The following is a 24,448-nucleotide window of genomic DNA, read 5'->3' as shown; positions in this document are numbered from 1 at the left end:
GGACCTAAATCCAATGACAAGTATCCTTATAAGGGGCACATAGGAGAGATTTAAGATGGACGAGGAGGAGGCACTGGGACCACTGAGGCAGAGATCTGAGCAAGAAAGCCATATGTTAGTCAGGATTGCTTACGGCCACTAGAAACTAGAACAGGGGAGGAAAAGATTCTCCACCATAGCATCAGAGGGAGTGTGGCCCTGTCAACAACTAGATTCCAGAATTCTGGCCTCCAGAATTGTGAGAAAATAAATCTCTGGTTTACCAACCAGGGTCAGTAATTAGTTACAATAGCTACAGGAAACTAATATAGTTGTAAAACAACATTTATTCATCTAACTTTCTGCTTCCACTACAATGGCAAAATTTAATAAACTGCAATTTTATTCTTTGTATTTGTGCTTATGCTTCTACTTACAAGACAGACTTCAGTTTAAAATTCCATTTCTATTATAAGTTAAGTTGCTTGGTCAGTCGTGTCCGACTCTTTGCGACCCCATGGACTGTAGCCCACCAGGCTCCTCCATCCATAGGATTCTCCGCGCAAGAATACTGGAGTGGGTTGCCATCTCCAGGGGATCTTCCCAAACCAGGGATTGAACCCAGGTCTCCTGCATTGCAGGCAGACGCTTTAACCTCTGAGCCACCAGGGAAGCCCATTTCTATTATAAAAGTGTCAAATTTTTATTACTTTATTTTTCCTTTATGTTTAATGTTTCCCATGCATTTTTTTTGTCTTTTTAATGTATGATCTAGCAGTGATTTTCACGCTATATTTACCAGCAATCTTTTTTTTTTAAGATTTGTGTTTTAATGTGGACCATTTTTAAAATCTTTATTGAATTTGTTACTATAACACTTCTGTTTGGGTTTTTCAGTCCAACTCGCACCCTCTGCACTGGAAGGTGAAGTCTTAACGACTGGACCACCAGGGATGTCCCCCTAGTGTACAAAGGTAAGCACTGATTGAGCATTCTGAATTCTGCAGAAAGTTTGTTTTAAAAAAAAATATATATATATATATATATACACACACACACACACGTATATATATACATACACACATATACGCCTTCCCGGTGTCTCAGTGGTAAAGAATCCACCTACAGGATTCTACAGTCTCCTGCAGGAGACTTGCAGGAAAGATGGGTTCTATCCCTGAATTGGAAAGATCCCCTGGAGTAGGAAATGATAACTGGCTCCAGTATTCTTGCCTGGGAAAAAAACCCATGGACAGAGGAGCCTGGAGGGCTACAGTCCATGGGGTTGCAAAGAGTCAGACACGACTGAGCAACTGAACAGCAATATATATACACTTGGTACAGAAAGGATAATAATGAGAATGATATCTGTGCTAGAAAATGTATTGTTTGTAGGAAAATGTCTGTAGACATGGTTTGTTACTGCTGCTGCTAAGTCGCTTCAGTCGTGTCCGACTCTGTGCGATCCCATAGACGGCAGCCCACCAGCCTCTGCCGTCCATGGGATTCTCCAGGCAAGAACACTGGAATGGCTGCCATTTCCTTCTCCAATGCCTGAAAGAGAAAAGTGAAAGTGAAGTCGCTCAGTCGTGTCCAACTCTTAGCGACCCCATAGACCGCAGCCCACCAGGCTCCTCCGTCCATGGGATTTTCCAGGCAAGAGTACTGGAGTAGGGTGCCATTGCCTTCTCCGAGACATGGTTCAAAGCCTGGCAAATTTCCAATAGTGGGACGTTCTACAAAATAACAGCAACCTTCAACATTGTCAAGATCATCTAAAATGAGGAAAGTGAGAAATTGTCAAAGGTGGGAGGCACCTATGGAGACATGAAGACTAAATGTAACGCTGTATCCTGGAACAGAAGAAAAAGGACATTGGATAAAAATTATGGAAAACTGAATGACTTAAGAATAATATAGCAATATTAGTTCAACTTAACAAACGTGCTATATAAATTTTAAGATGTTAACGAATAGATGAAACCGGGTGCCCACTGTATGGGAATTCCCTGTACTATCTTCTCAATGTTTCTGTACATTTAAAGCTGCTCTTAACAGTCACGCCTATTAATACACACACACACACACACACACACACACACACACACACGGCTTTCTCTATCAACATTCGTATTTTAAGTAAGAAACTAAGGTTGAAGGAAGTGAAACATTTCATACAAATCAGCAATTTTGAGGAAATTTCCTCAATTGTTTCCCAGAATACTAGTGAGTTATTTAATAAGGCTAATTATTGGCAATGTTCTGAAAAGGGTACACCACCAATAAACTTTCCTGGACTTGCAAAGGAAAAAGAAAAAGCAGCTGGTCCTGCTGGCAGTCGAGTTTCCAGGGCTAACTGGCGTGCCATCTGCTCGCCTCAGCAGAGCGTGGTAACCATGGTTCACGTGTCACTCCAGCGTTCGCCTTAGAAGTCGGCCTCTACAAGCCTGGACAATTTCGCGGCCGCGCAGGTTGCCGGCGGCAGCAGCATCCAGAGCGTGTATCGTGTTCCCAACCCCATCTGCTCCCTCGCCCCCAGGCTGTGCCCGCGGTCTGCCCGCGCGGCCAGCCGAGGGACAGGCGGGTATTTTGCGCACAACAAAAGAACGCTCATCCTCCTCCTCCCGCCGCCACACGCCGCCCCCGCTCTCGCTTCCCGCGGCCGCCTGGGCGCGCGTCCCCGGGAGGAATCAGCCCCCGGGCCCGAGGTTTCCAGGTACCCGGAAGGGGAGGAGGCGAGGCGGCCACAATTGGGCGGGTGAGGCCTAAAGGCGCGCCCAGGAGCGCCAAGACGCGGAGGGCGGCTAGCCCGGGCCGTGCCGCCGCGCGATTGGCCGGGGCCGGCCCGCCGGCCGCCGCTGATTGGCGGATGCTCGAATTCGGTCTCAAGGCGCCAGAGGAGGTGTTTTAGCCGGGACCGCGGTCGGGAGCCGGAGTCGCGCTCGGCGGGCTGGGACGCTGGCGCTCCGCAGACTCCACGGGGTCCCCGCCGGCGAAGGGTGCTCGGAGCGGGGAGCTGCTCGCCTAGCTTTCCCCGCCCGATGTCGCCGTCCGGCTGCTGATCGAGTCCCCCAGCCGATCCCGCTCCGCTGTGGGGCTACGGAGGTCCCGGGAGAGGCAGGAAGGCTCCTTCGCAGAGTGGGAGTAAGTAGCGCTGGCAGGGAGGCGGGAATTGGGGGGAAAGGGGGCCCTCCGGCTCTGGCTACCAGTCTGCCTCCCCTCCCATCCCCGGCTGGCGGGGAATCGAGGCGTTGCTGCCTCTGGACCAGGCGTGCGTGGGGTGTCTGGGCTCCAGCTCGCCCTCCGGCCAGGAGGTAGAGAGAGGACCTGCCCTACCTCATGAGCTGGGGGTTTCATTGCAAGAGTTTATCTTTGGGTCTGCTCGGAGGCCTGGGAAGGGGCTGCGCTAGGCACTGAGTGGGTTTGGTCTAGCGATCAGGTTTCCTTCCCCCCCATTCAAACCCCCGTCGAAGCCGAATTCCTCCCAGTTCTTTGCGCCAAAATTAACTGACCCAGGAGACCCTGTACTTTCTGACAGATTTGCCCTACACCCTCTTGACATGAAACTTCATTTTGTCCTGTTACTTTTCATTCAAAACGACTATTTTTATCAGGTTTTTTTTTTTCTTCCCAATTTCAGTCATTGCTAAGCACAACTTTAAGTGTTTGTGTTCGTTCATGTGTGTTTTACAGACGCGGGGTAGCCACGACCCTGGAAATTCCCAGGATGAGTTTAGGGAGGGGAAGTTCATGTTCATGAGCAAGTAATAGATATTTCTGTTGACGGAAAGAATATCCAACTGCAAAGTTATTTTCTAATGTAACTGTACGTTACAGATGGAGGTAAACTGTCTAACACTAAAAGACCTGATCAGCAGGCCGCCCAGACTAGATTTTGCAATTGAAGATGGGGAAAATGCACAAAAGGTAAGTGAACTTAAGTACCTTAAGCTTTATCATATTTCGGATGGTAATGTCTAATTCAGTTAAGGATTCTAGCACCCCACTTGTGTTTGCCTTATAATAATCTTGGTGAACATTTTAGAACTATGCTTTTTTTTAATGGAGGAGACATCCAACCATTATCCTTCAGTTTCTCAGTCACTGAGTAATGGAAAGAGGCTAGGTTACATGTAATGCTGAAGCAAATTTATATGAATCAAAGATATGCTGGACACTGCAGTCAAAAGATTGTAGTACTTATAGTTATCAAGAGTAGATTTAATGCAAATAAACTTACAAAACAGGCTCACAGACTTCCGGTAGGTGCTTCTGGTCGGGGGTGTAGGGAGAAGGAAGTGTTTAGCGAGTTTGGGATGGACCTGTACACAGCGCTATATTTAAAACAAATAACCAACAAGGACCTACTGTATAGTACAGGGGACTCTGCTCAATGTTCTGTGGCAGCCTGGCTGGGAGAGGAGTTTGGGGGAGAATGGATACATGTGTATGTATGGCTGAGTCCCTTTGCTGTTCACCTGAAACTATCACAGCATGGTTTGTTAATCAGTTATACCCCAATACAATTTAAAAAAAAAAAAAACGTGGAATTAGCTAATGCTGGTCAGAAATGTTAAGTCTCAGTTCCCAGGAAAACTCTATGTGCTAGATTATTAAAGTATAGAGAGATGGTCTTCATACTGATGAGGCTGTCCATCTTCCCAAGAGCATGAGCAGTGCCTCTGATGAAGTGACTGAGCTCACCAAGACTGAGTATTTTGAGGCGCCCTTGTGGTTTTGCCCTTGTGGTTTTGCATGCCTTGTAATTTATAAGACACTGGGGCTGTGTTCAAGAAACGTGACGAAGTAACCAAGCATAGCAGTGTCTAAACGGGACTCGCGTCATCACAATGCCCTTGCCAACTGGTGCCCTCCTGAAAAGGTGGGCGAGCTTGTTAGTAATGAATATCTAAGCATTTTTAGGCAGAGGCAAGTAGATATGGCATAGCCAGGTTTAGAAACTTTAAATATCAATTTGAGCACAGCCACTTCCTTAGGCATTGAACTTCTCTCGGTCCTTGAGCTTTTTAGACTTAGCGTCCATCATGAAACTGCCTGACTGCAAAGCACCTGTTATATGGGCCTTTGAAGAATACTTGACAACCATTTAATTTTGGATAGGTGTGAAATTATATGCTTTTTCATGTATGATTTCTACCCCCACACCCCACCCCAGGGTTTGATTTATTTTTGTTGGGAAAAGTAGTATACCAAAACATTGGTGTTTTTAAAGAGGACTTTAAAAAAAATTCCATTTGCCATATGAGAGGGGCAATGCCCAGACTTTAAAGTATATATTCAGAGTTTTGGTTTTGCAAGTTTCAGAGCCAAACTTTTTGTTTTCCTTCATAATTTGGATGGAACAGTCTTGAAAGAATGTGTATACCTTTAAGTAAGTAAGTAAGTAAGTGTTAGTCACTCAGTCGTGTCTGACTCTTTGCAGCCTGATGGACTGTAGCCCGCCGGGCTCCTCTGTGGGATTCTCCAGGCAAGAATACAGGAATGGGTTGCCATCCCCTTCTCCAGGGGCTCTTCCTGACCCAGCGATCAAACCTGGGTCACCTGCACTGCAGGCGGATTCTTTACCATCTGAGCCACCAGGGAAGCCGTGTGTATACCTTTACATAGAGACAGAGCAAAGGGGGAAGAAAAGGCAGAGTTGGTATCCGCTTCTTTCCTCCCAAGTGGATGACTTTTTATTAAGTGCTTTCAACAAGAGTGCCTCTCCTACTCTAGCCCAGTAAGTACTGTGTCTGGCTGAGCTTTCATATTTTAGTGAGTATGGAAAGAACGTCAAATGACTCCATAGAGATTTAGGAAAGTGACTAAAATGTTTGAAACAGAATGCAGGGCTTATTTCACCTGTCAAAGAGATGGCAAAGGGAGAGATGAGTGCTCCAAGAGATGCTTGAAGGGGCTTTCATCGCTCTCTTCACCTTGCTGTAAAGTAAAGGAAAGAAGATTTCTAGGGATACTGAGAATGTGGGATTTGGAGCCAGATCTGGATTGGAATTCCTGTTCTACCATTTGTTAGCTCCTTGAGCTTGAATAAATTTATTTATTCAGTTTTTCAACAAATATTTATGTTCCAGTTGCTGGGGATACAGTGTTTCAATAAATCTCCTAGCTTCCCTACGCCTATTTTTTATTTTATGAATTGGAATTAGTAAGTAGACTCTCTTCTCAGGGTGTCTATAACCCAACAACCCATATTGTTCACCCTTACTCAATTGAACTGACAGCCCAAAGATAAATATGATGCGGGCTTGGCCCTCAATCACCTGAGAGATGTTTCAAGGGCTCAGATGTAAACTCACCAACTAGCCCGTGATTTGTTAAGTGCTATAGGGGTGGGAACCAATTGCCCCAGCAGAACAGAAGAGTAAGAAAGAAATTCACAGGGAGTCTAGAGAAAGCTGGAAAGCTTCACAGGGGAGATAATTCTTGGGCTGAGGACTTCAGCCTGTAAGGGAATGAGAGGAATAAGGTGGACTTTGTAGGCAGAAGAATCATCTGAGTCTCTGCAGTGTGGACATTCAAGAAATGCTCAAAATTTCCAGAGTGGCCAGAAGCTAGTGGTACTTCCTGAAACCCTCTGGTGGGTGCCTGGAACAGTGTCCTGTGGGTCAGTCAGCATGTAGAGGACTTATCTTTCTTGACTGTCTGATCTTCATCGGTCAAGGTCTATAGTACTGTATTAGGCACACATATTTCTTACCACTCACAGAGAAACTTTTCCTTAAAATGTAAAGTTTACTGTGCCTAAGTTGTAAGATTATAAACAAGACTCCTTTTCAGTTGTCTGTACTGCATTTAGGAATGACAAAAGTAGAAAAAGGATGGTTTGGGATGAAGGAGTGGACAGTAAAGATTGAGCTTTGGGAGCGCTATGTGAAGGAGATAACTCTTGAGCTAGGTCTTGAAGTAATGAATGCTAAGACTTAGGCAAGTGGAAAGGAAGGATATTCGTAAAGAAGTGGAAGCTAACATAGTGAATTTGGGGACCTCACCTAGACTTAGTGGGCATGGGTTTTCTTTGAAGGTCATTCATCTTTTGCATGTTAAGTTGGTTCAACTGTGTCTAACTCTTTGCAACCCTATGAACTATAGCCCATTGGGCTTCTCTCGCCATGGGATTTTCCAGGCAGGAGTACTGCAGTGGGTTACCATGCCCTCCTCTAGGGGATCTTCCCAACCCAGGGATCAAGCTCACCTCTTTTGGGAGTGGATAAAAAAAGAAGGCGAGTTCGACTCGAAGCATTTATTTATACCCGTGTGCTTACAGGTAAATAAATAAATATGTGCAAGGGGCAGTTGGTTGCCTGATTTGGGGATTCATGGAAGGTTCTAGCCAGATACAAACTTGGGAATTATCAAATACATGTTGGTTTTGAAGCCATGAGTGGGTGAGCTGCCCCGGAGAGCAAACAGGGAAGTGTGGAGGGCTGAGGTTTCTAAGAGCAGAAAACGAGGAGCCTATGAAGGAGGCTGAGAAGGAACAGTCACAAATAGAAAGAGAACCAAGAGAGAAAAAGTACTAGCTCAGAAAGACTGAGAGTATTATAAAGCAGATAGTCAACAGTCTTAACTGCAGCAGTGAGGTCAAATGTGGTGTTTTGCCATTGACTTGTCAACTAAGATGTGATCTGCATGAGAGCAGTGGATTAGAACAGACTGGTGATTTGAGGAAGCCCCAGGGGAACGTCCTGGGTGTGAATTACTCATTCTGGAAAGTGTGCTCTGAAGGGGAAGAGAGAGTGTCGATGATTAGGAGACACCTCCAGGCGTGCCTGTCATATTTGCGATGCGCCTGAAAGAGTAGGGTGGGTTTCAGCATGATGGTGTGCATAGCGGCTCAGGTGTGATAAGATGCGGGGCAGGTTTGAAGAAACACGGAGGACTGTTTGGGCAAAATGTGGGACATGCATGAAGTGGGACTGGAAAAGAGGTTGGCGCAATATCACCAGGGGCCTTGAACGCGCTGCTGCTGATGTCCTCTTTAAGGTAACGTGATCAAGGCTGCATCTGAGAGAGAAGCAAGATTAGAACCCAGATCTCCTGATGACCAGGTGCTTTCTATGGCAGCTCAGTCGTAATGCTGGTGTAGTAAATAATAATGATGATGAACTTTCGTACAGCACTTGACAGATTACAAAGCACTTGCACCCTCCGTATCTGGCCTGATACTCACAGCAACTGCGTGGCAGGTAAGCCAAGGTGCACGCAAGAACCGAAGAATCTGTTTCCTGGGTGCTCTCTTTAGGACCGCTCTCACTGAAGAGGTTATTTCCAGGGTGTGGCAGTTTTTTCCTGGCAAGCAGATCTGACGTGGAGATAAGCGGTCAGGTGCTGTATCAGGGAGTGCCCTGGGGACGGTGCCCATTTAAGGGACAAGAAGGCAGCAGAATGAGACAGCAAGTGAAGTGGATCAGTAGATCAGTCTCAGCGGAAGTTGGGTTCACCCTGAAGGAAGCTCTGGGATGACCCCCCGCCGCCCCCGGAGTGGTTCTGAGTCTGGGCAAGAGGACCCGGCTTCTCTCTGTCAGTGTGGCCTCTCCCAGCCCCTGAGGATAGTACTGGTCTCTCAGGAAGGGGCATGTCCTGGACGAGTCAGTCCACTTCAGCCAAAGCATGAAGGTGCTTACTGTTGGCACCCCCTCAGCAGCTGGGGAGCTGAGGCATTCATTCCTCAAGAGAGCTGGGTACACCCCAGTGTCTACCACATGGCTGGGCAGCCTTGCTGGAAAGCCTTGGGGATAGGTACTTTGGTCTGGACCCTTTATTTTATAGATCTGGAAACCTGAGTCCAGACAAAACCAACACTTTGTCCAGTATCAAAAAAATACAGAGTGGAGTCCAAAACCAGGTTTCTCAATCCAATCCCTTCCTCCACGTTCCACAGTGTCAGGATTTTGGGATAGACAGACAGATGGAGCACGGTGTGATTAGGTTGCAGCTGACTTTCTGCCCACCTGAGACCTCAAAACAATTTTCTGTTTTATTTTCTGTTGATGTAGAGATATGGTAACGATCGTAACCTACCACGTGACCTTACTCCCCTCCTACTTACCCAGGGATTGAACTTGGGTCTCCAGCATTGCAGGCAGATTCTTTACCATCTGAGCCACCAGGGAAGCCCCAAGTATTACTTAAACTGTAGTGAAAATACATCAAAGTGCTAGAGGAAATAATTGATCTGAATTGCTCCTCAGTAGGGAAAAGTAGCAGGAGCTCAGTGACAGCTACCACGGAGGCAGTGGAGGAGGAGGAAGAATCTCTGCACCTCCGCAAGCCTGGGCCACACCCTCCACCGTGGGGAGACCTTTGGAAATAACTCGATAATCAAAGCCTGTTGTTCCTTTTGCACCTACGAGGGGCAAGGTATTGTGCCAAAAATAGTGAAGAATGAGACATGTGGAAGTAGCTCCCTGACCTCCAGAGGTGAACAGTCTCGTTAATGAGACGAGGCACACGCCCAGGAAGTTAAATAGCAAGAAGATGTGCTCTGTTCTATTAGCTCTGAGCTCAAGGATGGATGGTAATAAAGAACGGGAAAGTGAGGGGAGAGAATAGCTAAGTTGTACTGAGTGCTCACTGTACGCCAGGAACTATTCTCCTAACTCTGGAGATCAGTATTTTTATGAACTTCGTTTTCAGTTGAGAGAATTAAAATACAGTGAGGAGAAGGAAGTTGCCTGCACTCACCCTGCTGATGCGCTGGTCCTACCAGCCTGCATGCAGAACTGCTCCCCATGCCTCTCCAGAGATGCTTGTGGGGATCAGTGGCCTGCTGGGTACCCTGGAGCCGCAAAGAAAGATAACTCCATCCCAATTCATACTCCAGACAAGCTTATTTCTAGACGCAGAATTTCGGAAACTTGGACGCAGAAATTCAGAAAATGCTATCAGCTATTTCTTGCCCTACCCATGACTTTTATGCCGAATGAGTTTGTATGTGACCTCAGGCAAGGTACCCTCCATGTGCCTCAGTTTCTTCATCTGTCAGCTTGAAAAGTAATAATACCCAGGTTAGAGGATTGGATGAGGAGTTAGTGGTGTAAAGCGCATGAAACAGGACTTCCTGGTGGTCCAGCGGTTAAGAATCCACCTGCCAGTGCCAGGGACGTGGGTTCAATCCCTGATCGGGGAAGACTCCACATGCCACAGGGCAGCTGAACCTGTGCACCACAACTGCCAAGGCCACCTGCTCTAGAGCCTGGATTCTTCAACAAGAGAGGCCACTGCACTGAGAAGCCCACTCGGTACAACTAGAGAAAGCCCATGCGTAGGAACAAAGATACAGCACAGCCAAAAAAAAAAGGGCACGAAGCAGGTATTGTCTGTGGCACATAATACGCACTCAGTACTTTCGCTTGAGAGTTCCCCTGCAGAAGACTCATCAGAATTGCACACTAGTAGGGACTTGTTACGAGATCTGGGGAGATATAGGCTGAATGCTTACTGCTGCAGTGGTGTGAGAAATTGTCACCCCCATCTCCACTCCCTTCCCATTACCCTAGGACAGAACTCACTCACCGTGGCTAGCTGGCAGCTTCCACTGATCCAAGGAACAAGAGATGGCCTGCTACCACGAATTCCAGTTTCTCCCAAACAGTTCTGTTTTCCCTTTTCACGTGTTACTCATTTATAGGAAAACACTTTTTTAAAACCACTTCTCAGCCAAGATCCAAGCATCCGATAAGCCATAGAGTGATACAGGAATATCAAATATGCAACTCACCACCATAGAGTGATACAAGAATATCAAATATGCAACTCATCCACCTTGCTAATTACGTTGGGCACAATTGCCTGGAGCTGAATTCAGCTGTGGGAAGAGCAGAATCTTTTCTGGTTTTGAATGGCAAATCTTATTCTGTGGGAAAGAAATTTGTTTCAGAAACTAACTTAGTAGTTTCAAATGTGAGTTCTGTGTACTCAGTCCTTTTTCTTAATGGATTAATGGACCTATCATTAATCTTTTCTTATAATTAGCTAAGACATTTAAAGTATGGTCTGGGGGAAGGTGCTAGTCCACAAACTTCTATCAAGCTGCAAAAAATCAATAACAGAACTTGAGAGTTTAGCATTTAGAAACCTCTATAGTAATTGGATCTTGCCCCTGTAACATGTAAGCCTGTGACCAGTGGTCTCTTCTTGTTGGGCAAGCTATAGGTCGGGTTGAGTGGCGGACTCAAGGGGAGTGTCACGTGTGATGGGAGTTGCATGTGGGTCCTATGAAGGAAGACCATGTATCCGTCTGCGGGAGTTTGGAAGTGAAAGGCACTGGTCCTTCAGCAAGGGTAGTTTGAGAAGCACCACTCTAGGGGAGGGACCATACATCGCTGGGTGGTTTGAAATGTGGCCTTCTGTGGACGCCCTTCCATTAACTGCTGTGTTAGCACTGGTGAACATTGAACAAAAACATAATCGTGCTTCACTAGTTGTGCAAACTTGTGAATAGTGTTTAAAAAATATGTCACTTAGAAGCAGTATGGATTCAACCCACATTGGCGCTTATTATCATCCCCGACTATCATAAACATCCGCCAGTGATAGATACACTCATGCCTTCTTTCACAGAGATGCCGTGAAAAATCGCCAGTCCAGGTTTGATGCATGATACAGGATGCTCGGGGCTGGTGCACTGGGATGACCCAGAGGGATGGGATACGGAGGTAGGTGGGAGGGGGGTTCAGGATGAGGAACACATGTACACTCGTGGCGGATTCAAGTCAATGTATGGCAAAACCAATATTGTAAAGTAAAATAAATTAATTTTTTAAAAATAAATAAAAACTGATAAATTATTTTTTTAAAAAGTTTAAAAGGAGTAGCCAATTATAATCAGTTTCTCATTGGAGCTACCTTTTGATTCCCATAGGTCCTTCTGTTTATTTTCTTTTATCCTGTCCTGATATTTTTCAGCCCTGAATGTATGGTCTGTTTGCAGTTTATGGTCTTAGTGAATGATGGCAACAAGTTGCACTCTTACCTGATACCTGCTCTTTCTCATTTTTGCTAAAAGGTCTTTTTTTTTTTTAATAGGAAAATATATTTGTTGATCTCTCAAGGATGGCCCCAAAGACGCCAATAAAAAATGAACCAATTGACTTATCGAAGCAAAAAATCTTCACTCCAGAAAGAAATCCCATCACTCCGGTTAAGCTTGTGGACAGACAGCAGGCAGAACCATGGACGCCCACCGCTAACCTGAAGATCCTCATTAGTGCTGCCAGCCCAGACATGAGAGACCGGGAGAAGAAAAAGGGACTGTTCAGGCCCATTGAGAACAAGGATGATGCGTTTACAGGCTCTCTGCAGGTACACAGGCTCTGCTTCTAAGGGCTTTCACAGAATTGAAATTTTTTAACTTAATTATTAAAACGTCATAGAACTCTCAACTTTCTGGTTGCTGTTGAGTTGAAAGCACTATTCCACTTACTCCTTTTATTTATTTACAGCTGAAGTGGGACTCTCATTCTCTGTCTCATTTTTCATAATGAATGTTTTTGTTTTCCTTTCTTCAGTTTATTTTTTCTTTTCTCTCTTTACCAGTATGTTTTTTAATGATTTTTTAAAGCCATGATATTAATTTTATGATAATTAAAATTATTGTTTTAATTATTTTAGTTATTAATAATGCTATTGATTTATTATTTAAATTTTAATAATTTTGATTTAATGAAGAAATTTGGTTTTTTAATGCTGCCATGAATTATAATTTTCACTCTGATTTAATACTAATCTAAATATTTGGGATTTGGGAAATTTTATCATTCTCCCATGTATGTTTAGTTCACTGGTTTAGTGCTTTAACATTAAGTCATCTTTAAATTACCTGTCCTGTGGGAACCAGAGCTCTTGAGCAAGCAGCATATATATCCTTTTTTTAAAAAGTCTTTCTTGGGACTTAAATTGAGCCTTTTTCAAATGTGGTTGATAAGAGAAGGGCACTGGTTTAATGTGCTTAAAATAAGAATGAGTCAGGAAGAGTAAGATTTAGCTGTCCTTGCTCAAGTCTGTCAGCTCTTAGTAAATTGTGAAACATAAGAGCTTGGTGACACAATGTAGGCAAGTCCGTCTCAGATTTTCGTGTTGACAGGGATTGCACAGGGTCTTAGGGAAAGGTAGATTCTGATACATCAGGTCTGAGGGGTGGCCTGGGCTTTTTACAGCTCTTAGGGAAAGGTAGATTCTGATACATCAGGTCTGAGGGGTGGCCTGGGCTTTTTACAGCTCTTAGGGAAAGGTAGATTCTGATACATCAGGTCTGAGGGGTGGCCTGGGCTTTTTACAGCTCTTAGGGAAAGGTAGATTCTGATACATCAGGTCTGAGGGGTGGCCTGGGCTTTTTACAGCTCTTAACACGCTCCTGCTGTTGCAGATCGACAGCCTGGTGAGCACACTGGTAGCAAGGGGGTAGCAGCCTGTAAATTATTGCATTGTTCCTTCTTTAATTTAACCAGTAGACCCAGCCTCAGGGCTTCCCTGGCAGCTCAGGTGGTAAAGAATCTACCTGCCATACAGGAGACCTGGGTTTGATCCCTGGGTCGGCAAGATCCTCTGAAGACGGGAATGGGAACCCACTCCAGTGTTCTTGCCTGGAGAATTCCACAGACAGAGGAGCCTGGTGGGACTGCAGTCCATGGGGTTGCAGAGTCAGACACGATGGAGCTACACACACACACACAGCCTCGAATCACAAAGGAGGAGAAGTTCAGTTCAGAAAAGCAGTAGGCGAAAGGTTACGACAGTAAGGTTGGGAAGAGTATTCTAACTAGAGTCTGGGATGGTAAGGATGAGGATGTTCCCCTCAACTCGCCAGAGCCACCCGCTGCAGTCTCTCCTTCAGGATGCTAACCGTGACGTCTCCCGCCTCCCTTCTGTGTGCCCCGTGTAGCTTGATGCTGTGGATGACAGTGCTGTGGATGAGTTTGAAAAGCAAAGGCCAAGCAGAAAACAGAAAAGCTTAGGGCTCCTGTGCCAGAAGTTTCTCGCTCGCTATCCAAGTTACCCTCTGTCAACTGAGAAAACTACCATCTCCCTAGATGAAGTTGCCATCAGTCTCGGTATGTATCATGGGGTCACCTGGAGGCCTGTCTCCAGTTACGGTGGGAATCGATTCCCCGGGCGAGCCGAAGGCTTCAGATCACCTCCTCTACTAAGCACAGAGCAGGCCCTCCAAAAGAGTGAGGACGGAGGAGCAGGTAAAGCTGTCCTTCTGTCATTATCCTTATGCACAGAATTCCAGGGAGCCTTCTAGGCCTGAGGGTCAAACAAATATTTGGTTTCTTTAACCTCAAAAAATGTATCTGCAAAAGACTCACGTTACAAATTAATAGCTAATCCCTTAATTCTATCTTATTTCAGACAGACTCAAAAGATTTTTAGACATATCCTGCTGCTTTTTTTTTTTTAATGCTTCTGAGAGTTCAGAACTGCTATTATTTCTGTTACAAAGCCAAATTTGAAAGCAAGAGAGTTATGTTTGAAGCCCTGTACTGTGACCTTCACAGCAAGTCTGCTCAACTAGAAAAAGCACATCTGGATATAATTCAAACAGCTAAGCCTTATAACAAAGAGGAATATATCCATTCACATGGCGTGACTGCGTGTCATGTACAGTGGTGTCTGGGCTATAAATATGCAGGCAACTGATCCAAGTAGAGACTCCTAGTGGACGTGGATTGTGGTTAGTTTTACAAGGAACATACTGTTGACAATGAATAAGTAGAAATCACAAAGATTTGAAGATGTCAGAGTGTCGCCTTAACAAATTAGGACAGTTTACATACAGGAGAAGAAAAGTCTCAAAGAAGTCAACCCAGTAGGCTTTATGAGCCTGGAGGAGGGCATGGCAACCCACTGCAGGATTCTTGCCTGGAGCATCCCATGGACAGAGGAGCCTGGGAGGTCCTTCAGGTCGCAAAGAGTCAGACACGACTGAAGCAACCTGACATGCACGCACACACGCATGCACGGCTTTACCACAGATTATATTTTTAGTTGGTTTATTATCTTCCCATAGCCCAAAGAATGTGACTCAGTTGATCCTTGTCAATCTGAATTATTCAAACGGATGGTTAAAAAGATTTGCTGGAAATTGAAGTAATGAGGAGCCCGTGGTTGTGATGGGAAGACCGTGGGCTGGACTTTGGGTAAGACAGAACTGGATTTGAAGCCCAGCTTTCTAATGTATAGGCTGAGAGAGATTTGAAAAGTTAATTAATCTTTTCTCAGTCATAGCATAGAAACCATAGCACCTCCCTTGCAGAAGCTTAGAAGAGTTAGGGATCAATGTCAGTAACGTGCCCAGCTCAGGGCCTGGCTTAATAACTTACTGCTCCATGGAACTGTTTCTACTCAGCTGTTATGAGAGGTTCCCCTTGCCCACTTCCACAATCCTCAAGCTGTCCTGTCAACCTGTACAGCCAGGAAGAGGAAGCAGAGGGCTTGGACAGGGGAGCTGTTTTAGAACCCAGGAATAGGATACAGTATTCTGGCTTCCCTTGTAGCTCACTCGGTAAAGAATCTGCCTGCAGTGCAGGAGACCAGGGTTCGATCCCTGGGTCGGGAAGATGCCCTGGAGAAGGAAATGGCAACCCACTCCAGTATCCTTGCCTGGAAAATCTCACGGACAGAGGAGCCTGGTGGGCTGCAGTCCATGGGGTCGCAAAGAGTCAGGCACGACTGAGTGACTAACACTTATTCTGGCTTTGGTAGCAATGAAACGAGATGTGAGCCAGCTGGACAGAAGCTTGGTGTAGACATAGCTGAGGTGCTGGGTCCTAGAAACTAGTCTGAAGAGGTTGAGGGTAAAAGAACAGATCATACAATGTCTTTCTCTTTGGGGTTCCTCTATACACCCATCCCTTATCAAGAGATCTTGCTGATATCAAAGCAGAAGAAAGATTAGATGTTGGAAGGGAGGACAGGGCTGTGGTCTCCTGTATAACCGTCTAGAGCAGAATGCCAAGGCTTTTGCAATAACTTCCTACTGTGTCATGATTTCCCAGGCCTGCCAAATGAACTTTCCATCTCTCTTCATGTGAGATAAGACAGGGTCCCTTCCTAGAAGCTGTTCCCAGGGTAACCATCTCCTTGATTGAATCTAAACTCCTGGCTCTGTCCCAGGTCACAAGCTATAAGACCAGATTTTAACCAAGGATCTGCAGAGCATTCAAACTGCATTGTTTTCCAGTTCCTGGTCTCGTGTAGGTTTGATACTGTATTACAGGTAAGAAGTTAAAGAACTGGGAATGACTTCAGTAAATGGAAAATTACACAGCCCAGGAAAATTTACTGGGCTGAGATGCTCTTGATAAGCTCTGTGGGGCCTAAGGGAAGCGTGGTAACAATGAGTAGATGCTCGAGGGCATAACCAACGCCATGACTAGGATGAATAGGATCGCCTTGAAGACAAAAGGAAATGAAGGCTCAGAGAATCTTCCTGATGAGCAGCCCGCAGGACTTGAGGTCTGTGAAATGGAACTTTTAGGTGCGCCCAGCCAGAGGACAGCTAAACTCAATCTAGACTGCAAAAGTGATCGATGAGTCAGGCAGCACACCTGTTGTGCATGTCAAGCAGTATCTTATTGTCTAAGTGGTCCGAATCGTCCATTTATTTCTTATTTCTTCCTTTATTTCTTGGGATGTCTAGCCACTAGGTGGAGACTTAACAGCTCCTATCTAATACAAAATAACAAAACAGTTGGGCATATGGCTGGCCCTGGGGTGTCTCAGTTGCATTCACGTGACATTGCTAATGGGAAGGTTTATGGCGAGTTACGCTCTAAACGAGATGTGTTAATACATGGAAACAGAATGGAACCAGGGCCCAGGCAGATCTGGACAGGGGGCTGCTGACTGCTCCTGCCAGCACCTTCCAGCAGGCATCTGGCAGCAGAGCCAGAGCTTTTGGAGGGTGAAGAGCCTTTCAGGGTCATAAGCCGAAATGTTCTGATTGACTGTGAAATGCCTCTTCAAGGGGGGATAGCACTTCCTCTCAGCTCCACAGTTCTCTTGTAATCTGGTCTATTTCTTGTGTTAAGTCTTTGGAAAGCCAAGAGCTGCATACACTGAGTCTGCTCTGATTATACAACAGCTGTTGGCAAGCGAAAGGGAAGAAGGCATTTTTGTTGCTGGGCCCTTTTGCTTGGAGATGCCTGGCAGCATTTGTTACGGATACTTAGGCGAGAGCAAAAAAGGGCCAGTGAGTCCCAAAAGCCTAAGTGTCTATTGCATAACAGGATGAGACACAGATGGGAGGTTTAAAAAATCTGTTTCTACTGTCACCTTGAATGCCAGCAGGAATTTTAGGTATCTCCCACGCCACACAGGAAGTACTTACAAAATAATATACAAAGAGCAGATAAATTAACACCTATCAGAATCCCTTTGAGTTTATTGTCGCACTGAATCCTCCTCATTTTATGAGATAAATACCCAGGCACAGAAAGAGTAAGTAACTTCCCAGGCTTACCCAACTAGTAAGGGATAACACAGGGATTCCAGTCCAGACAGTCTGACCCTGAAGACCCCACACTTAACCCATGAAAATATTTTTAGTAAATTCAATAGACTGCTCATAATCCTGGCTATTTAGGGAGTGTGGCGTAAGTGGATAGGAAATCCATGAACTGGATGGTCAGCCTGTGCAGGAGTTTCTGTGCTTTACTGATGGGCTGTGCAGCAGGACACGGTGCATGAGAGCACGGGGAGAATTGTCCCTAGCTGTGACAAGCACACGGAGGCCTGTGTGTTCCAGCCCTGGCCCTCACTTCCTCCTGCAACCTGAGAAGGGTGCCCAAGCTCTTGACTCCTAAGTTTCCAGCGCAAAGTAGGAAACAGAATATTTACCATCTGTTTTCCCTACTGGCCATTACAAGAATTAACAGGGTAACTTTTTCACATCATTCGAACTCCAGGAAGGAGAATGGTCCAATAATGAGGTTACAGTTATTGGACACAGTTTTATAGTCTGTATAATTAGGACTAACTGCAAGTCAAAATCAACCGTCCAACCTTCATCAAGCATTTATTACTGTGATGCACATTGCTCAATCCCACCAGTTTTAACATGTTGAAATGTTCATGTGGTTTGCCTAACAGGTTCAAAGAAAAGTTGCCCTACTATTTATGTAATACAGATGGAACTATCATCCATCTCAAGGTGGATGTTTACCCTAGATCTTATCAAGAGTTGGATCCCAAGAAGAAAAAGGAAAAATAATTTCTGTTGCTTGCATTCTCATAGGATGAATTTGTTGAGCAATTATGTTTGCTGGGCGAAGCATCACACAGAATAGTTCACAGACAAGGCCCAAGCCTTCATGGAATTTATACTGATAAGTGTTCTTCGGGGCTTCGCTTGTGGTCCAGTGGTTAAGATTCTGTGCTTGCACTGCAGGGGGCCCAGGTTTGATCCCAGATCGGGGAAGTTCAGCCTGCCATGCAGTGCTGCCAAAAATAAAATTTAGAAAAATGTTCTTCAGCATGACAATGGTCGGCTTCTATTTTTGAAACAGGCGTTGAAAGGAGACGCATCTATGACATTGTAAATGTGCTGGAGTCGCTGCATCTGGTCAGCCGGGTGGCCAAGAATCAGTATGGCTGGCACGGTAGGCACAGCCTGCCGAAAACCCTAAGGAACCTCCAGAGGTTAGGAGAGGAGCAGAAATACGAGGAGCAGATGGCACACCTCCAGCAGAAAGAGCTCGACCTGATGGATTATAAATTCGGAGAACGCAGAAGAGATGGCTGTCCCGATTCCCAAGATCCACAGTTACTGGATTTCTCCGAACCAGACTGTCCCTCCTGTGAGTCCCCTGGGCCCACACTGGTCTCTTCTGAAGATGGGGAGGGCCAGATGGGCCACCCTGGAGGCATGTGGCCTCTCGGTCTCTCTCATGAAGACGGGCAGACAGATGGCTTCCCAACTGGGCTGCCCACTCCACCTCACGGGAAACCTGTCTAGTGGCATTTTCACTTGGTATCTGGTGTGTTTGGATCATAGGTGGCGAATGGCGTTCCAGTTTCAGACTGACAGTCCTACGCTGCTTCCTCTTTGTGAGCCTTTAAGGAGAATTTACTTGGAAAGAATTTCTGTCTTCAAAAGATTCCATTTGTTCAATTGTATATTGGAGTGGATGACTTAGCAAAGAACCCAGTTTGCAGAAAATGCTGATTAGGAAGACAGACCACCTTTCATTTGATACTGAATTTTTTTTACTCATATTGTATTGCATTGTTCTTCCCCCCTCCTAGCTCCTGTGTGTGCTGTCCCTCTTTGATCTTTATTCTCACCTTAATCCTCCTTGCTAAGATGATAAAGTGCAAATACTCCTTATGTTTCACTTGCAAATATAAGAAATAGATAGGGAAGGGTGGGCCTGGCTTTCATTCCGTTCACTGCCTCATGCCTTTAATTTCACCCTCTGAACCAGTCTTTATCTGAACAACCAGAGGAGGCAGCCATCTGTCGGGGGTGATTTGCCTGTCATCTGTGGCAACACACATCTAAGCAGTGTCTCCTGCTTACTTATTGTTTATTTGTTTACTTATTTCCAAAATGCAATGGAAGAGGTGGGCCTCTCCTATGTGGATGGTGTATTCTAGCTCTTGTGGGCTCAGAGAAATACAAGTGGAGTCCTTGCCTTTGAGGGAAGAGCGGATGTTCTGAAAACAGTTCCCGATCCCCACTCTATCCTTTCACCCTTCTACTTTAATCTTTTCCAAAATTGCTTCATAGATTCTATTCAGTGGAGTATGAGTACAAAGCATTTCAGAACTAATACCAACTATAGAATAATTTTAGGACCCCCCCCAAAAAATCTATCTTATTTCTTTATGAACCATCTTTTTGTGATGTGCGGCCAAGTGATCCAAAGTGACCTTTCCATCTGCTGATAGAGTTAGATAGGTCTGGCAAACTACAAGTGCAGTCTTTCTGGTGGTAGATTATGTTTTGATGCTTTCGTTTCATTCCCTTCGTAGCATCTGCAAACAGTCGGAAAGACAAGTCTCTGAGAATTATGAGCCAGAAGTTTGTCATGCTGTTCCTGGTCTCCAAAACCAAGATTGTTACTCTTGATGTGGCTGCCAAAATACTGATAGAGGAAAGCCAAGATACGCCGGACCATAGTAAATTTAAAAGTAAGCATCTTCACTTAAATCCACTTAGCGGCACAGAAAGGGTGGGGTTTCACGTGTTGATGTTTGCAGCCTTGGAGATTTTTTTTTAAATTATTTTGTCGAGACGTGCACTCCTTCTTGCCTTCTTTAAGCTTCTTGGTGCTGTGAGAGGTAAGCGGATCACATGCTAGAATACCCGGTGAAAGTTCTGCTTGATGCCTTTTCCTCGGCAGAGTGGATGCTGGAGGCAGAATGGCATCCCACACGTGCAGGTCAGGGAGGGTGTGAGAGGCTTTGAGTTTCTCTTTAGTATCGCTGCATCCAAGATGGAATGTCTGAGTTTTCTTTCCCTTTTCTCCTCACCCCCCGCATACTCTTCTGATGTGGACATGAAAGTTGTCTACAGGTAAGAACCAGAAGCACAGGAGGGGAGGGGGGGTGGGCGGTGGGACGTGGATGCTGGACAAGAGCGTGTTTCGAGTTTCACACCCAGAACATCTTCCTCTTCTGTCAAGCCTGGGTCCTGAGCCAGAGGCCCCAGCTGCTGGTAGCTCATTCAAGCCCTGGAAACCCTGAATTCAACATTCGTTAGCTTTTGTTTGTTTCCAGCTGGAAGTATAGCCACCCTGTGGGAGAAATGACTAGATAAAATCCAATTCTATCAGGATTGGGAAGAATATTGCATCTGGAGGGAAAGCTTGATGTTTCAGGCCGATAATCAGAGCCCTTTGTTTATCCTAGCCCTGAGTTCAAGTGGCTTTCCTCCCTGTAAGTTGACTCTTGGATGGAGCTTACTTTGTGGGCATCGTGTTACCGCCCACCCCTCTGAATTTCTCCTCCAGTGCATGTATTTTCAAATGTCTCTTCCCTGAATCTCTCAGACTCAGGGATTGCCCACCCAGCCCTCCCCCACTGGGTGTCCAGCAGGGTTAGAGGTGAGGCGCTGACTGTCTTCAGCACAGTCATACCTCGTGACCTTGAGCCCTGGACAGCCTGTGCCCGGCAGTGCAGCCTCGCCAGAAACTCCAGGGGACCCCTGTTGCTGTCACAGCCCAGCTGCCTGGGAGAGCAGGTGCCACCGTCTCCTGCAGGGAGAGACTCCAGGCAAGCTTCTGACAAGCCGTGGATCAGAATGACGTTTCCTACACCTTTAATTACAGCCCGTGTGCCTCCCTCGGTGTTTTTGCAATCACAGTGATCCCAGCTTGTCACCAGGCGCCTCTGGGACGAAGCGTGAAGCTGTGAGAGCAGAAGGACACGCTGACCTTCGCTGAGTGGGGTGGTCAGACACTGGAGTCCTTAGTGATTTCACGCGGGAGCCACTGGCCTCCCATGCTACCCTACTGCTCTCTGCTGGAGGCTTCTTTGGTGGCTGAGAAAGTGACCCATCACACAAACTAAAAGGTCATGATGTCCCGGACCAAGGTATGGTGTGACCACAGTTGTTTTTTATGTCTTCAAGCAAAGGTACGCCGCCTCTATGACATAGCCAATGTGCTGACCAGCTTGGCGCTGATAAAGAAAGTACATGTCACGGAAGATCGAGGCCGGAAACCTGCCTTCAAGTGGATCGGGCCTGTGGATTTCAGCTCCACGGGTAAGGCGCGGTGTTGCTCAGGACCCTCTAATGGATAAACCCCAGTTGCTTTTTCAAAGCTTACACCTACCGCAGGGTGAGATTAATCTTCACCTCCCATCACCCAGGTCACATTCAGAATTAGACTTGCGCTGCCAGTCTGGGAACAGTGAGCCTTAGCCTACAAGTGGTTATGCTGGCGGCTCACTCGCAGAGAGCTTAGAACCTGGCAGTTTCTGAAGCTATTAAATCACAGCTCGTTGGCTTTGTTTTAAATTTCATTCCAAAGTTCCTGGAAGGTTGGGCCTGAGGATTAAAAATGATGCTTCATTTTAACAAGTTTTTTTGTATTTTTTTTTTAATGACACTTCTTATGATCTCTGGTTGTTTCTGCATTAGCAGAATAAAACATTTTTTTTCTTTGAAATTCCAGATAATGTAAAAATTATATCAGTTACTATCACAAAACTCATAGGTGGTAAGATGACACCTAATCATAGTATGGATGTAATGAACACCTTTTCTGTAATTTATTCAAAAGGTCACAAATGTCATAATTTTACTAAATTAGAGCAAAAAAAGGGTATTATCTTCTACTTATTTTACAGGCAGTATTTGTGCAACTGGGAACTGGATCTTTCTGCACCAGCTACTTATGTATAGCTATACTGCCTGGAAAAAAAGCCATTAAAGTTATTTTTAAATTGCCCTTCCAATTTTAGTCTTAGTAGTATAAATTCTTGCACTTAACCCACGCTTATAAAAGATATAACTCTCTACCTCACTTTATAACACATTATTCACTTAGAAACTAGATGAAGCCACTTACAACCAAGTATAATTAATTCAGCAAGTCCTTACTGCATGTGAACTATGCAGGCAAAGTTCACTGTATTGCACTGAGCAGGTAATGCATTTTTCACAAATAGAACATTTGTGGCAACTGTGTTATCAGGTGATGCTTAGTATTTTTTAGCAATGATGTATTTTTTAACTTAGGTGTGTACATTATTTAGGTATGATGCTACTGCACAATACAGTATAGCATAAACCTAGCTTTTATATGCACTGGAAAACAAAAAAATTCATGTGACTCATTTTATTGCAGCAGCCTAGAACCAAACCCATAATATCTCCGAGGGTTGCCTTTAGTAATGCCAAGGAAAACTCAGAGACATTTATGATACAGTCCCTGCCAGTATGAAATGTACAGCTTTGCCACTTTCTACTCCTGTTTTTGGCTTATCCTTGGGTTTTCACCAGTGAAGCTCTCTTCCCCATTTCAACATAAAATATTCTACTCAGCCTTCAATCTGGCTCAAATGTCAGCTCTTGCATGAAGTTTTCCCCAATCACCCAGAGCAAGAAGTGTCTCATCGGAATGACTGTAATTTAGTATCTTGCCATTATACCTGGGGATGATATCATGGTATTGTCCCTGCTGTACACATTTGAGGCAGACACGGTTTTTATTCGCCTTTGATTAAACCCTAGCATCCAGACCAGAGCTTTATCTACTTCAGTTGGTTAATGAGCTACTGAAGGTGTATAATTAATATACCTTTGAAAATCAGAGAACTCTTAAGTACTGTATATGATGGTACTGGCTCTGTAGGAATTCAGAGATGATATGGGTTAAGTTCTGATGGACTGTTAGGTTTTGGAGGGATGGAGAGCTTTTTTTTTTTTCAGTTGAAGGAACAGATACCTAAGAACATATCTGGCTTGTGTGAGAGAACTCAGGTATCCTGACTTAAGTGGAGGACCTAGGACAGGAATAATGAGAAGTAAAGTGTGATCATTTGGGATCACATTTTGGAAGGCCTCAAAAGTTAGCCAAGAAATCTGTACTAGTGGGCAGAAGTGACAAGGGATCTTTAGATAAAGAGATTGAAAGAAAGGAGGGATCCAAAGTTGGTGGTGTCACTGAGGAAAATAAGATAGCCAGAGAAGTGAGCTGGTGTTGAGAAGTCAAGGAGTTTGTGGATTTATATAACCAGTGGGTCAGCCCCTGGGAGCGCTGTGATGTGTCGTGGGAGAGGGGACATGGCACTAGGTCAGGAGCCTCAAATGGAACTTTCTTCCTCTATCCTTCAGAAACCTGGCCCTCCTTCTGTATTTCCTATTTCCGTCACTGACAGCACCATTGTCACGGGCCCAACAATTAACTGTGGCACATCAAGTTACCTTCGATTCTGTAATTCATTCCCCTTCACTCCTCAGTTAGCAGTTCACCTCTTTACTCTTTTCCTTCCCTGCCATCAGGGCCTTTCCTTCCCTCTAACAGCTTTATTGCGGTATCATGACATTCAATGAACAGCACAGTGGTTAAAGTTACAATTTGTTAAGTTCTGCATCGTATGCCTCAGTGAAATAATCACTGCAACCAAGGCAGTTAACCCATCACCCTCCAAAGCCTCCTTCTGTTCCTTTGAATACCTCCCTCCCTTTCCCCACTCCCAGCAACCAAACGTCTGCTTTCCTTCACTCGAGATGTGTTTGTATCTTCTAAAATGTTTAATAAGTGAATCATGGACAGTCAGTGCTTATTATTGGCAGATTCCGTATTTGTGAATTTACGAACTCACTAAAATTTATTTGAAACTCCAGAATCAATACCCACAGCATTTTCTGAGTCATTCACAGATTGCGGAGTAGCAGAAGATTTCCTCTGCCATCGCATGTGCTCCCAGCTGAGGTCAGAGCCAGGCAGCCTTGTTGCTTCCCACACTTGCTTCTTTTGACTCATGCTGTAAA

General features: G+C 45.2%; 1 protein-coding gene across 1 annotated transcript in view; it reads left to right on the top strand.

Annotated features, from left to right (window-relative positions):
* E2F7 (E2F transcription factor 7) overlaps positions 2,889–24,448 on the top strand; it is a 35,695-nt gene continuing 14,135 nt past the window's right edge. Inside the window, exons 1-7 of the mRNA XM_018047590.1 lie at positions 2,889–3,123; positions 3,817–3,906; positions 12,028–12,303; positions 13,883–14,051; positions 18,510–18,800; positions 19,978–20,136; positions 21,578–21,712. Coding sequence (XP_017903079.1) covers positions 3,817–3,906; positions 12,028–12,303; positions 13,883–14,051; positions 18,510–18,800; positions 19,978–20,136; positions 21,578–21,712 — 1,120 coding nt within the window. The 5' untranslated portion in view covers positions 2,889–3,123. The remainder of the gene's footprint in view (positions 3,124–3,816; positions 3,907–12,027; positions 12,304–13,882; positions 14,052–18,509; positions 18,801–19,977; positions 20,137–21,577; positions 21,713–24,448) is intronic.

Source organism: Capra hircus, chromosome 5, assembly GCF_001704415.2.
Source record: "Capra hircus breed San Clemente chromosome 5, ASM170441v1, whole genome shotgun sequence".
Classification (NCBI taxonomy): Eukaryota; Metazoa; Chordata; class Mammalia; order Artiodactyla; family Bovidae; genus Capra; species Capra hircus.
The sequence above is the reverse complement of the archived record's forward strand: the minus strand, read 5'-3'. Positions and strand labels throughout refer to the sequence as shown.